General features: G+C 50.4%; 2 protein-coding genes across 3 annotated transcripts in view; one reads left to right on the forward strand and one right to left on the reverse strand.

The window, feature by feature from the left end:
- Positions 1-5,340: 5,340 nt before the first annotated feature.
- ubl5 (ubiquitin like 5) lies at positions 5,341-7,151 on the forward strand. Its single transcript, XM_036553360.1, has 5 exons — positions 5,341-5,428; positions 5,993-6,060; positions 6,205-6,288; positions 6,415-6,452; positions 6,787-7,151. The coding sequence occupies exons 2-5, from the start codon at positions 6,005-6,007 to the stop codon at positions 6,828-6,830; spliced, it is 222 nt and encodes a 73-aa protein (XP_036409253.1). The 5' UTR covers positions 5,341-5,428; positions 5,993-6,004; the 3' UTR covers positions 6,831-7,151.
- A 456-nt stretch (positions 7,152-7,607) lies between these two features.
- trip10a (thyroid hormone receptor interactor 10a) overlaps positions 7,608-15,000 on the reverse strand; it is a 21,869-nt gene continuing 14,476 nt past the window's right edge. The window contains exons 10-15 of one of the 2 annotated variants that reach the window (XM_036552953.1): positions 12,405-12,569; positions 10,109-10,218; positions 9,824-9,956; positions 9,455-9,543; positions 9,204-9,337; positions 7,608-8,750 (exon numbers count right to left, since the gene is read on the reverse strand). In XM_036552953.1, coding sequence (XP_036408846.1) covers positions 8,599-8,750; positions 9,204-9,337; positions 9,455-9,543; positions 9,824-9,956; positions 10,109-10,218; positions 12,405-12,569 — 783 coding nt within the window. In that variant the 3' untranslated portion in view covers positions 7,608-8,598. The remainder of the gene's footprint in view (positions 8,751-9,203; positions 9,338-9,454; positions 9,544-9,823; positions 9,957-10,108; positions 10,219-12,404; positions 12,570-15,000) is intronic. The other variant, XM_036552954.1, reaches the window with a different exon arrangement.

A 15,000-nucleotide genomic window follows, 5' to 3' on the forward strand; every position in this document is an offset into this window, starting at 1 on the left:
CTCCAAACCATGAAAGCACATCCCTCTGCTCAGGCCTCCAAAGGACAGAAGCTGACAGCGGCCATCTTATAGGAGAGTCCAGTTTGACAGCGGCCATCTTAAGGAACAGTCCAGTTTGACAGCACTTCAGGGTTATCACTTCCAAGGGGATTCTGAACACAACGCTCTTCTAGAAGAGCCAAAATGGTGGATAATTTCGACTTCACTCACGAACGGAAGTAGCTTTATGGAATGTGGAATGTATATGCAAAATATTAATTCAATTACATTAACACTGAGCAAATTCCCAATACTGCACCCTGAAATACAGTCAGTCTGCGCACGAGGGGTCAGCCTGCGCACGAGGGGTCAGCCTGCGCACGAGGGGTCAGTCTGCGCACGAGGGGTCAGTCTGCGCACGGGGGGTCAGTCTGCGCACGGGGGGTCAGTCTGCGCACGGGGGGTCAGTCTGCGCACGGGGGGGTCAGTCTGTGCACGAGGGGTCAGTCTGTGCACGAGGGGTCAGTCTGTGCACGAGGGGTCAGTCTGCGCACGGGGGGGTCAGTCTGCGCACGAGGGGTCAGTCTGTGCACGAGGGGTCAGTCTGTGCACAAGGGGTCAGTCTGTGCACGAGAAGTTCACTGCTCAGCACGTGCTGCAGATATTACACGGTTTCGGTGAGAAGCCAGTCTAACGCTGCAGCCGTCAGTGTGAAAGAGGTTTGGCTTCAGAGGAACTCTCACATCCGTTTAGAGACGCTGAGAGCAGAGGGGGGGAGCGCGCTCTGGGGCTCCTGTCGCCAGATGGGCTGATTAAATATGAGCAGGCTGCTGTGAGCAGGGTGTTCATTTCCTGCACTGTGCCACGCTGCTCTGCAGGGTCACGGCGCCTCTGCCACCCGGCTCACGCTGCAGGCTCTGTGTGGGCGTGAAAACCTCAGCACACGCCTCACTCACTCACTCTCCTCCTGTCTCTGTCTCATATGCAGCTCCATGGGATAAGGATAGGGCCTAAACGCATCTCAATTTCCCTTCCTTATCTTTTTCCTCCTCCTCTTCTCCTCCCCTCACCCTCCTCCTCTCTTTCTCCCCTCCTTATTTACAATACATTACTGTCATTTAGTAGACACTCTCATCCAGAGCAACTTACATAGGTTACAGTTTTATCTACTTATACAGCTGGATATTCACTGAGGCAATTCTAGGTTAAGTAATTTGTCCAAGGGTACAGCAGCAGTGCCCCAACGGGGAATCAAAATGGCAACCTTGTGGTTTCCAGTCCTGCCCCTGACCACTGCACCGCCCTGCTGCCGCATTCTCTGACTCTGCCTGCATCTGGAACTTGTCAGTCCTCAGGCCTGGGAGTGCAGCCTGGGGATGGATTTCTGCTTCCCCCACTGACACATCAATCAGCAGGGCCTCCTCTGCATGTGCAGACATGCTGCCGAGGGCCAGCAAGGCCAGACCCACCCAGCAGAGCATGCCAAACACGGCCTGCAGAATGCGTACTGCAGGGAGTGACCACCAGGGGGCAGAGTCCAGCATCGCAATGACAGAGGAAGACAGAATATATATACATATATATATACTATAAAAAAAATACATTGAAAAAATGTCATGCTGCGTGATATTTGAACTGAGTAAACTGATTGTTTTGTTGGGCTCCGAGTGCGGGCGAGAAACAGGGAGGGGGCAACCAAACCGCCGGAGGGCGGGGCAGGGCTGGGCGGGGGCTCTGAGTGCGGCCGCGAAACAGGGAGGGGGCAACCAAACCGCCGGAGGGCGGGGCAGGGGTGGGCGGGGCAACGAGTGGGCGGAGGTGTTTGTGGCGCTGGCTAACGGGCTGCAGCTCAGTCTGTACCTCTGATGCCACCGCAGGTGGAGTGACCTGCACAGCTGGAAGCCACTCTCTGCTGCCCCCTTGTGGCACGACCATCAGGCAGCATGCCTGCACTCCCGTTTTGGGCATCTTTTTCAGAGCTGTGGGAAACGGCAGTATTGCCTAGGTAAACTTCATTATCAACTGGTGAGACTTTCTTATCGGCTAGGGAGACCTTATTAACACCAAGGAAAACTTTCTTATCTCGGTTATGACCTGGCTACCCCTGGCTCAGAGACAGAAGATGATAGAATATCTGTAAGGGGAAATAGCTGGAATAACTGAGTATGAAAGAGCAACGTGGCCTCCTGAACCAGTGTAGCAGAGGTGATCTCCTGTCAGCTCTGTCCTCCCGCCTCCAGCTGCCACAGCGGTGGGTTGCTTGATGTTTAATTTATTTCCATTTAAAATGAAGGCACAGAGGGGACTGCCCCACACCCTCTGTAGTCTCAATTAAAGGAAAAAGGGAACAGAAGAAAACAAGTAGGGCTACAAATATCCCAAAACAGAGAGGACGACCAAATCAGGACACATCACCACATCGACCCATAGTCTGATATCCACAGCTCTCAGCACAATCGTACAGCACCACCAACACCAGCGTCACTCTACAGAGCCATTCCAACATGTTAACATCAGTACAACGTCCAGAACACCAAACAAATATGTATCACAGTCAGCTTATACTCAGGAGCACAGGCATACTGATACCCACGCCCCCACATTCTGCCCCGACCCCCACCTCATCTCTCAGCTTTACCAGCCTGTGCCATCCTCATCTCTCGATCCATCCCAGGAAACAGAAGGCAGAGGTCACAGCTGGCCAGCCCCTGGAATTATACAGCAGGCTTAATTACTGCTCTCCATCTTGGCTCTAATAAGCTACGCTATTCTGAACTCCCACTAATTCCTGCTATCGATCTCTGTGGTGAGGCTGATTCTGTCTCAGCATCAGTGACTGATCTGCAACGTCAGTGACTGATATGCAGCGTCAGTGACTGATATGCAGCGTCAGTGACTGATCTGCAGTCTTACAGAAGGAGCAGGACAGCTGCAGAAACCAGGTGTGATTTACTGATGTGCATCACTGCAGTACATAAAACATCATAATGTGCTATCATCAAATTTCCCCTCAGGTATACAAATCTCAGCTCACCTGAGGTGCAAAACAGTTGCAATGTTTGTTGACCACAAATTCAGGTTCATCGGGCCAGTAAGTAGGCCTACTCATTCTCAAGGGTGCACATACTGTGTATAAAGCGGCCATATTACCCTGAACCTCCCTCCTGCCTGACGGCAGAAGCTACGAGGGGCCGCGCTTGGTTAGCACCGGGAGAGAAGACATACCTGGTTTGTTGCTGGAAGTGATGTTCCGATAACAGAACTCAGTCATTAAAATCCGCGAAGAAGTCGCGCAGTTGCGAAATGAACGCAGATTATGAGGGTGGTTGCTGGCACAGATGCACATTATGCATTTACTGGCATAATCGCAGAAACTGTAAGTCCAAAACAAGTAAAAGCTGATTTGTTTGATGTTTTTCAATGTATAACTTCATCTGTTCGCCTCAATCAATCAGCGTGGTCACGCCGCTGTGCCAAAGTACCCGGATTTGATAAGCACCTAAATGACCTTCGACGTCAGGCTGTAGAGACAGGTAAATACCCGGTCATTTTTGTAGTGGAAAGAAGAACGGTTCAATTCGTGGGTAATTTTTAAGAAAGTATAAGGTTAAAGCTCGTTCTTTTAGAGGACATGATGTCACCTCCACACCAACATATCCACACGAAAATACTATAAAATAAATACATCACTGGGTTAGGTTTTAATGTGACTTTATAGGCCTACACTACGTCGCAAGTTTCGCTGTTCATAATCATCAGTCTCTCATCTGGATGGGCTGATAGCAGATACCGCTACAGCAGAGTCTTCACATCGCTGCTTGAAGCTCATGTGCCGCATCTTACTTGTGCCGGTATTCGTGTGACTACTGTTATATGAATCTAAAGTGTCTTACGCTGAGAGTCTATAGCCACGAAAGTTACGCAGAATAAGAAAATGTTATTAATAATAACTGATCCAACCAACAATAACGAAATAAATTAATGAATAATTATTAATTAATTAATAATAAATTAAACTCATTGGAATTTCCTACCAAGAAAGGTTATCCGTAGACTGACCTACGTTTCTGCTTAGGAAATTCCAGTGGATGAGTCGAACACCTTGAAATAAATTTTACATTTATTCATCTTTTTATGTAAGCTACAACATTTGAAGAGGAAATGCGGTATATTTACGACGGGTTTACAGATACATTACAAACTATTTCAGACGCACTAGAAATCATTAGAATCATGACGAACATTATATTGAATAAGGGCGCCCCCTTCCGTACAATGGGTTAATGCTCCTTAGTAAACCTAATTGATCTACCGTGTCTTTGAATAGTACAAGGTGTGAATTGACTGGTGTATAATGAGCTGGAAATTGGTTAAAAGACCATCTTGAAAGGTGTAACTTATGCTAAAGAGGTAAGGAGGTCCAATGCCATCGTTTCATATTTTATTGACTAAACTAATAGACTGCAGTGACATCATAGCCTATTATATCCACCCTGTTAGGTCGCCTCACTGTTTTAGATAAGGTTTTACTTTCGCCGCAAATAAATGTTAAAATGAAACATAAACTACGAATATTCTGTCTGCACTGCGGGGCAGACATTGCACTGCCTTTCTGAAGACATTGCGCAGACATTTACAGAAATATGTGGATATCTTCAGACAGATGCATCTTGGGTATTCAATGGCTGTGCCCCACTCGGTACTTAAACGTGTAACTCCCTGGATTCCCGATCCAGTTCCCTTAAGTGCCACTCTACCCAGGTGGCCAATTCTCGCAGTGCGTGCCGCGCGTATGGTCGGTATGTGGAAATATGTATTGGCCACAAATAAGATACTACAGGATACATCCAGGAAAACAATTTACTGGCAATACACTTCACCGTGCCGCAGTCACTTCAGTCTTGCTGGCATTAATTCGACTTTCTGTTGTTTTTAAAGTGTCTGCACTGTTTGCTTTATACATTGTACCTGCATGTTGGCGTGCGACACCGCCTCGCTCTGGTCGCACACAGCCTGGGTCGCTCGACTTTGGGAGTCGCTTTGGATCAGAGCGTCTGCTTAGTGACCAGCATACATGTAAGTATGATGATAAAGTTCTTTATCATCATACTTCATATCATCAGGGCAGCATGAGGGACAGCAGCATCGGAGGCCGCAGGAGCGCCGGAGGCGGCCGCAGCGCTGTCTCCGCCAGAGGGCGCTCCTTCCCACTCGTGGCCGTCTTCACAGCAAGATCGTCAAATTAAATCCCGCCCTTTAAAGGAAGTCCCGCCCGCCTATTGGTTAGATATACAGTCAGTCACGGCATTTTACAGTCTTTGATTGGTGCTTTTCCTTGTGTTAATTCCTTCTTCCTGTTAGTGTGGTGGATGTTATTAGCGAGAGGCTGCTAGCTGCCGTTTGCTACGATCGATCTTTCTGGAGAAGCGTCTATCGTCTGAGCTGCAAGGTAATCCGGGTTGTTAGATTTGCTTATTTTCCTGAGACTAGTTAACGATGAAGACGTGCTGCTTAGCGAGCGAGTCAGAAACTGTCATTCATCTGAACTAAATTACTACGCGGAGTCAGACGCAGACACAGCACGCCAGCTAACACGCTAGCAATCCGTTTGTGTAGGAAAGCAATCCGGCGGAGTCTTTATGTGGTCAGTTTCCTTGTAATTGTTTGCGTAACTGTAACCTTTCCAAAAACGACAAGAAAACACAAGTGAGAGATTTGAGGGGGCAGCTAGCATCGAGCTGGAGCCGCTAAGCGAATGTTATTCTCCAAACCAGGTCGCTCGCCAGCTAGCTGGATTTTATCATCAACAGTCTAGCTAATCGCTATAGCCGGCTGGACCGCCATGTGTCCCATCACGTATCATTTGAAAATAATTAGCCTCGATAAATTTTGTATTCAGTCAGACTTGCTAGCTATGCGCGCAGCGTCAGCTGTGTGCAGTTTGGCTGGTAGGTTAGCAGTGTGCTGTCAGATCTCCAGCTGATAAGCCGTGCCTGTGCGCCTTCTTTTGCAGGATTCAGTCACGATGATCGAAGTGGTTTGCAATGACCGCTTGGGAAAGAAGGTCCGGGTAAAGTGCAAGTATCCTTGGCGTTGGGTTGGTGACCAATGCGATTGTTCCTGCATCCATGTCCTTTTTGTGAATGTTACGGTCATCCACCTCCCTTAGGTCATGGTAACAGGTTTAGATTTGGTTTTGGTAGCCCTTAACCCTCGCGCCTGCAGCTCTGAGGACACAATTGGAGACCTTAAAAAGCTGATCGCGGCGCAGACCGGCACCAGGTGGGACAAGATTGTACTGAAGAAGTGGTGAGTAATACCAAAGGCATTTCGCGTTTAATCAGCATTACCCAGTGAATTCTCTCTGGGGAGCCTTACCTGTTAACTCTGTCGTGAAAACCGTTGTCTCATGCAGGTCTTTTTGTGCCCAAACAGGTACACAATATTCAAGGACCACGTGTCTCTGGGAGATTGTATCCTTTGGTTTCTCTCGGCCAGTAGGCAACAGTGGAAGGATTAGTTTCACTAGGCTGAGTCTTGACACTGAAGAGTGATGAACCAAAGTGTCTGGTTGGGTGTGATGGAGAGGAATCTGTAGATTCAGGGTTCCCTGGAGCGCGGGCAGGTGTGGGCAGCCCAACATCAGCAGAATCAAGCAGATTATTCATTCTGTGGAAACCAAGTACAATGTACATTCTCTCTCACACACACTCACACACACACACAGTTCCATGGCCCTGTCTCTGTCTCACTGGCACATACTCGTCTCACTGATGCGGTTTGTGTTCCTTAGCCCTGTTCCTGCAGATGAGATACACGACGGCATGAATCTGGAGCTGTACTATCAGTAGGAGAGGGATCTGTCCATCCTGGCGGCATGGCGGACAGACGGAGCTCATCACACACCACCCGCACCAAGCAGCCAATATCTGTTCCACTGAATTTGCTTTTGGTATCACCTGGAAATAAACTTTATGTAAGAGTACGGGCAAGCACATTGCTGAGTTTGTCTACTTTGTTTTCATCTGAGCCATTTTCCTGCTGTTTGGGTAGCTGGATACAGCCTTTTATATAGCCATTTTTTTTTTTTTTAATCTGACATTGCAAAATCACAGGCCATTGATATTCTCAAGGTGAAAAACGGCGCACCCCCCCCCCCCCCCAACTAAACATATAAAAACTAGAGAGGAAATGATGCATGGAAAGCAGGAGGACTGGGAGTCCGGCAGGAGGGAAAGCACCCCCCCCCCCCTCAGAGTGTGTAAAAGCTTTTTTACCTGTAATGTTCCAATTTATAAATAAAACTTGTATATTGCTTTTCAATAAACTCAGGTCCGATAATTTGTCTCTCACACACTGATATGGCTGCTGAACTGCTTTCAGGCTGTGTGCTATAATCAGCAAAGGACTGCCACTTTTGGGGACACCACCAGTTAGACCAGTAAGGTCCTCTTGACCACATCTTGGGGTCCAGCGTTAACACTAACCTCTATTCAGACAAGTGTGCTGTTGCCACTGATCTCAGTACAGGTGAGTGCAGTCCTCATGCTGATGTTACTATGGGTTTCAGACCTACTCGCACAAAATCAAATTTCAAAATCAAAAATGACACCTGTTTTGACGTGGTTGTTTATATAGAAATTTAAATCCATTAAAATAACGGCAAAGGTGCAGACATTTGTATGGAAAGACAGTCGATAGAAAACAATGCAAAACGGAGGACAGTTCTGTGAACATACAATTAACATTTGTTCCTAACTTTACAAACTTTATTCATAGAGTCAAAAGCTATAAAGATTATAGTGGTACTATGAAAGCTAAAATATATTATTCTTTTATAAATATGATAGTCCTTAAATTTGCACATTTTTGTCCTTTATATCTTAAGGTGAATTCATCAGTGGTGTGTACAGTATGCGCTGTGTAGCCAAACGCACAGTGCGTTAGCGTCTCTATCCACAGTTACTCAGCACATGCATGGGCTCCCAGACATGCACTTTCCACAGAAAAACCTTCCGTCCGCTTCGTTTCATTGGCCGTTTCCCTGGGGAGGGGCCATGGTGCCCGAGCGGGGGGCACCGATGTCTCTGCACTTATTCAAACTGCTGCTCCCCTCTCAGAGAGGGACTAGCAGCATCCTTACCCGGCCCCCTCCCCACCCTCTCCCCGTTACGCTGCAGGCAGTGCATGGTGAGTGTGTCCAAGGCCTCCTCTGTGCACACCCTCTCTGTTCATCCCATTAAACATAGGCATAAGGAAACGGCACTGCTTTCTCACGGTGCCGCCTTGCTTGGCTATCAGGACTAAATAAAGCTGTGCTTTGAGCTGCTATGTGGACTGAAATGATGCTGCAGGAAGAGAGCAGCTGACCTGTCCCACCCCTGCCCTGTGTGACCTCACTGAGCTACGCTGTGATCCAGCCAATCCCGCGCTCCCAGCCTCTGCTCTGGCCCTGCCCACATCTTGCAATTCTGGAAGATTCTGTCTCTCTGTTTCAGTGGAGGAGCAGCGTCCAGGACTCAACAAACCAGTGGTGAAAATCAGTGTTTTTCAGTCAGTTCAGCACTCATCTGCCACCCCCTCGTTCCCTGTTCGAGTCCTGTCCCACAGGGGGCGCTGTCACTTGCGCAGGTTGATCTTGACGTAGGAGGTGGGGATGTAGCCCTCATCGCCGTTGGCGCGACGCACGCGGGTCCAGCCATCACCCTTATCCTCCTCCACCACCGCGAAAACCTCACCCTCCTGCATTGGAATCGTCCCCTCGCTCGCTCCTGGGAGGACACAGGTGAGGGAGAGAGACACAGGAGAGGGAGAGACAGGAGAGGGAGAGAGACAGGTGAGGGAGAGAGACACAGGTGAGGGAGAGAGAGACAGGTGAGGGAGAGAGAGACAGACAGGTGAGGGAGAGAGAGACAGACAGGTGAGTTAGAGAGAGACAGGTGAGGGAGAGAGAGACAGACAGGTGAGGGAGAGAGAGACAGGTGAGGGAGAGAGACACAGGAGAGGGAGAGACGTGAGGGAGAGAGAGACAGGTGAGGGAGAGAGACACAGGTGAGGGAGAGAGAGAGACAGGTGAGGGAGAGAGAGACAGGAGAGGGAGAGAGACAGATAAGATACAGAAGTCAGAGATCTGGGCTACCAATGTGACGCGTTTGCAAGAAACCTGTTTAGGATCTTCTCTCCTGCACTTACATCCTGACACATTTCACCAGAGCGACTCGCACCTTGGAAGTTGTACAGAGCTGTGCATTCCCCGATCGGGCTGACAACCTCCTCTTCCTCAAAATCATCATCAAATTCGGCGTATATGGCCTGGGACGGGTCCGGATTGCCTTCATCAGAGTGAGCACCATCGGGACTGCAACAAAGAACACACACACACACACACACACACACACACACACACACACACACAGAACGTTACTCCCCCACTCTGTTCTGAGAGAGCGGCACACCTGCAGGTAGCGGGTCTCACCTGTACTTGTCAGGCTCGCCGTTGTTGTTGAATGAGTGGGGAGAGTAGTGGATGGTGTCGCCTCGGCCCCCTGCCTCTGTCAGCCAGGCCTGCAGGACAGACGCGCAGAGGCAGTCAGACAGCACTGCAGCACCGGAGCGCCACGGGGCCGGTCAGCGAGAGAGAGCACGCAGCCACTGGTGCAGGTACATCTTAATTTTTGTTTTACCATTATTATAAGAATCAAAACTAGACAAATGCATTGTGTACATAAGTTGTTCTTCATTATTGTTCATCATTATTATTATCTCTTACGTTTATGTATAATGCTTTGACAATGCAAATGCAAATATGACACCTAGTGAAACAGAGAGCAGCAGTCAGTCTCACCTCGTACTTCTGCAGCTCCGCACGCAGTCGCTCCATGTTGTGGGCCGTCTGGGAGATCTGGGGCTCCAAACTGCTGGGGTCCCCCATCTGTGGATTCTTCTCATACACATCCTTCATCTTCACCAAGGCCTCACTGAGAGAGAAAGAGAGAGACAGAGAGAGAGAGAGCGCTCTAGGAAACATCGGTCAAACCTTTAACATCCCAGAGGGCCTGCTATACAAATGGCTCCTCACAGGAGGCTGTGGTTTCCGTGGTGATGTTGTCGTGGAGATGGCTGTGCTTACCTTTGGTCCACCTCCTTCTGCAGCTCCTTGCTGATGTCATCAATCTTCTGCTGCAGCCGCTTCCTGCGCTGCTCAGGGGGAAGGTGGGCGAAGTCCTCGGTGACCGGGGGCTGGGGGGGGTGGAGGAGAGCACCTCTGTCACACACACCCCTGCTCCAGCACAGAGCACTCTGAGCTACTGACCTGAGATCAGTGACAGTGCAGTCGGTACTGTGATCAGTGACTGAGAGCAGTGGCAGTACAGTCTGTACTGAGATCAGTGAGTGTGCAGTCTGTACTGAGATCAGTGAGTGTGCAGTCTGTACTGAGAACAGCGGCAGTACAGTCTGTACTGAGATCAGTGAGTGTGCAGTCTGTACTGAGAGCAGTGACAGTACAGTCTGTTCTGAGATCAGTGTGCTAGTTTGTATCTTCCACACACAGCTGCACTGACACCAGCCCTTCCACCCCGTTTAAAACACAGCTGCACTATTCCCCTCCTGCTGAGTTTCTCTAGGGCTGGGCGGTATGGCCTAAAATTTATATCACGGTATATTCTGAAGCACGGACGGTAACGGTATACATCACGGTATATTCGTTTTTCTTAGAATTTCAATATAAATGCTTCTGAAGGGGTAAAGTATGGCAACTGCATGGCAGCTATTACTGTACTTGTAACAGTATTACTAGGACATATTTCACATAGTACAGAGGTATTTTAAGAACATTTATTGTGCAAAACTGCAATAATAAATAGAAAAAAAACACAAAACCTTTTTTCAAGTAACTTCCATCTCTGAAAAACACTTTTGAACACTCATGAAATACAATAAAATAAACCTGTTCAAAGTGAAAAAAAAAACTGACTCAGGGATTAAAGTTCTCCATCATCAACTGGACTTCCATCAACTGGATTCCAGAGAGGCCATGTATGAGATCAGTGTAGATCCAAAGGGAAAAAAAGCGAGGGGAGGGGGGTGTTACGGGACTTAGCGATCGTGATACCAGGTGATAGGTAGCATATAGGCATACAATCTACTTGGACGATGGTCATATATATAGCCTATCGAAACAGGGACAATTATATAGCCCCACGGCCACGGTGTATTGAAGTAGGCTAATCAATTAATCACGTCTCGGCGGACACGCACATTCAACTTTAGTCTACACACAAGCCGACATAAGATTTACATCAAGATATACATTTATAAATGTGACAAAATACCCCAAAACCCCCAAATTACGAGAGTCTTAATGTCTAGCAAGCAATAGAAATAGTTCAAATACGAATAAGGTTCATCAAAATTGCAATCAAAGTGTGTGTGAGTGAGTGAGAGAGAATGGGTGTGCGTCTGACAGTAGCACAAACTCACAGTGTCCCGTGAGCTATACAGCCGCCCGGCTCACGGTGTCCTGGGCAACAATATTTTAATGCTTCAGAAAAGATTAATCACTGTCAGGTCAGCAAAGATTTGTGTATGTAGATAAAGCTTAGTATTGTGTCTTTTTGATGAAATTACACCTAGATCTGTGAGGGCTCTACCGGTCAGCATGGTATAATCAAAATCCATACTGTAGGGCAAATTCATACGGGTGTACTTTCTATACCAACTATACCGTCCACCCTTAGCTTCAGATGAACTCACTTTTAACCCGTTACAGTCAAACAGCCCCAGTAAACCCAGCCGAGGGAGATAAGCTGTGCTGCTGTGAATTTAACACCTTCATGACATCATCCATCTGCCCCACTGCAGTTACACCTCCCCCACACCAGGTGGCCCCCTCTCCAACATTCACTCTTAAGTGAAGTCAACCTTTTCTCCAAAAGCTCATAGCCACAGAGTGCAGAGAAATCCAGAATCCTAGCCCACTGAGCGTTTGGCTGAAATAACTCAGGAATGAATATTTGTCCTAGAGACACACTGTGCTGATCAGTGGCAGGAAGAAGGCATTGAGTGAGACTCCAGACCCAGTGACCTCTCCCTCAGGTAGGGGCTAAAGGTAAGAGAGGAACAGACCCAACCCCTTCAGTGGTATGACTGTGGACTTTCCTGGAGTGAGCATCTGCGAGGGAGACAGAGACAGACTGGATGTGTGCCTGGTTGCTGAGGATGGAGGTCAGCTCTCTCCTCTGAGAGTGTTGTAAGAGGTTTACACTGTTTAACACGGCAGCAGGACACACACGCATGACCTCCGGCCTCTTCTGCTTTAAGAAGAGCTATTGGACAGCCATGCACCAATCAAATCCGGGGCCTCAGAAAGACGACCAGGTGGAGGGAAGTCATGTGACCTGTGACCCCTGACCTTTGGGACTCACCGTTCTCTTGAGGGTCCTGAAGGAGGAGATTCGGGGTTTGACTGTCTTATTGATCTCCTTCAGACAGTACGACAGGGGGTCCCGGGCAAACTTGGGGGAGGGGGGTCCGTTAGCGGGCGAGGGGGCGGGGGGCGTAGAGAGGGGAGTGAGTGGGGGAGGGGGCAGCTGGGGACAGAGCCAGGACCAAGGAGTGGGAGGGAAGAGAGAGACAACACCATCAACACCACACAAAGGAAGGGACACCAACACAGTACAGACAGCCCCACACCCCCACACACTGACCGCACACTGACCGCACACTGACCGCACATTGTGGGCTAAGCACAGCTCTGTGAGTCAAACCCAGTTCTGATTGATTTATTCCCGGCTGACTGGAGCCAATCAGAGGGACATTAACCCCCACGGGAAGGCTCTCTGATTGGCTCAGATCAGCTGATCATTGCAGGCTTAACAGAAGAATGGAATGGGAGTTGGAAAGGCCAAGCAGAGCGGCATGAGCAGCAGAGCCGCAGACAGCCCGTCTGTGAGAGACGGGAGGAGCGCGAGGACACAGCTCCCTCCCCCTGCCGTCTGACCGAGGCCGTGGACTCTGATAGGCCGGTGCTGGAAGGCGTGGCTGTTGAGCTGAAGGAACTCATCTCTCCCAGTTAGTGTCCAAACCCGTCTGAACTCTGACTGAAGGGAGAGGGTCCCTCTGTGAGAGATCAGTGTAGCGGTGGGGTGTAGGGGGTGAGGGAGAGGTGTGGATCAGTGCGGGGTGTAGGGTGTAGGGTGTAGGGTGTAGGGGGTGAGGGAGAGGTGTGGATCAGTGCGGGGTGTAGGGTGTAGGGTGTAGGGGGTGAGGGAGAGGCGTGGATCAGTGCGGGGTGTAGGGTGTAGGGTGTAGGGTGTAGGGGGTGAGGGAGAGGTGTGGATCAGTGCGGGGTGTAAGGTGTAGGGTGTAGGGGGTGAGGGAGAGGTGTGGATCAGTGTAGGGTGTAGGGTGTAGGGGGTGAGGGAGAGGTGTGGATCAGTGCGGGGTGTAGGGTGTAGGGTGTAGGGGGTGAGGGAGAGGTGTGGATCAGTGCGGGGTGTAGGGTGTAGGGTGTAGGGGGTGAGGGAGAGGTGTGGATCAGTGCAGGGTGTAGGGTGTAGGGTATAGAGGGTGAGGGAGAGGTGTGGATCAGTGCAGGGTATAGGGTGTAGGGTGTAGGGGGTGAGGGAGAGGTGTGGATCAGTGCAGGGTGTAGGGTGTAGGGTGTAGGGAGTGAGGGAGAGGTGTGGATCAGTGCGGGGTGTAAGGTGTAGGGTGTAGGGGGTGAGGGAGAGGTGTGGATCAGTGCGGGGTGTAGGGTGTAGGGTGTAGGGGGTGAGGGAGAGGTGTGGATCAGTGCGGGGTGTAGGGTGTAGGGTGTAGGGTGTAGGGGGTGAGGGAGAGGTGTGGATCAGTGCGGGGTGTAGGGTGTAGGGTGTAGGGGGTGAGGGAGAGGTGTGGATCAGTGTAGGGTGTAGGGTGTAGGGGGTGAGGGAGAGGTGTGGATCAGTGCGGGGTGTAGGGTGTAGGGTGTAGGGGGTGAGTGAGAGGTGTGGATCAGTGCGGGGTGTAGGGTGTAGGGTGTAGGGGGTGAGGGAGAGGTGTGGATCAGTGCAGGGTGTAGGGTGTAGGGTGTAGGGGGTGAGGGAGAGGTGTGGATCAGTGCAGGGTGTAGGGTGTAGGGTGTAGGGGGTGAGTGAGAGGTGTGGATCAGTGCAGGGTGTAGGGTGTAGGGTGTAGGGGGTGAGTGAGAGGTGTGGATCAGTGCAGGGTGTAGGGTGTAGGGTGTAGGGGGTGAGGGAGAGGTGTGGATCAGTGCAGGGTGTAGGGTGTAGGGTGTAGGGGGTGAGGGAGAGGTGTGGATCAGTGCAGGGTGTAGGGTGTAGGGTGTAGGGGGTGAGGGAGAGGTGTGGATCAGTGTAGGGTGTAGGGTGTAGGGGGTGAGGGAGAGGTGTGGATCAGTGCAGGGTGTAGGGTGTAGGGTGTAGGGGGTGAGGGAGAGGTGTGGATCAGTGCGGGGTGTAGGGTGTAGGGTGTAGGGGGTGAGGGAGAGGTGTGGATCAGTGCAGGGTGTAGGGTGTAGGGGGTGAGGGAGAGGTGTGGATCAGTGCGGGGTGTAGGGTGTAGGGTGTAGGGGGTGAGGGAGAGGTGTGGATCAGTGCAGGGTGTAGGGTGTAGGGTGTAGGGGGTGAGGGAGAGGTGTGGATCAGTGCAGGGTGTAGGGTGTAGGGTGTAGGGGGTGAGGGAGAGGTGTGGATCAGTGCGGGGTGTAGGGTGTAGGGTGTAGGGGGTGAGGGAGAGGTGTGGATCAGTGCGGGGTGTAGGGTGTAGGGGGTGAGGGAGAGGTGTGGATCAGTGCAGGGTGTAGGGTGTAGGGTGTAGGGGGTGAGGGAGAGGTGTGGATCAGTGTAGGGTGTAGGGTGTAGGGGGTGAGGGAGAGGTGTGGATCAGTGCAGGGTGTAGGGTGTAGGGTGTAGGGGGTGAGTGAGAGGTGTGGATCAGTGCAGGGTGTAGGGTGTAGGGTGTAGGGGGTGAGGGAGAGGTGTGGATCAGTGCAGGGTGTAGGGTGTAGGGGGTGAGGGA

The sequence above is a fragment of the Megalops cyprinoides genome, chromosome 19 (genome assembly GCF_013368585.1).
Source record: "Megalops cyprinoides isolate fMegCyp1 chromosome 19, fMegCyp1.pri, whole genome shotgun sequence".
In the NCBI taxonomy this organism is placed as follows: Eukaryota; Metazoa; Chordata; class Actinopteri; order Elopiformes; family Megalopidae; genus Megalops; species Megalops cyprinoides.

Bases quoted from the DNA above. Each gene is read 5' to 3' on its own strand.
- ubl5 (XM_036553360.1), top strand. From the start codon at position 6,005: ATGATCGAAGTGGTTTGCAATGACCGCTTGGGAAAGAAGGTCCGGGTA. The intron at 6,061-6,204 runs GTATCCTTGGCG...TCGCGCCTGCAG, and splicing joins AAGGTCCGGGTAAAGTGCAA to CTCTGAGGACACAATTGGAG. The intron at 6,453-6,786 runs GTATCCTTTGGT...CTGTTCCTGCAG, and splicing joins CCACGTGTCTCTGGGAGATT to ATGAGATACACGACGGCATG.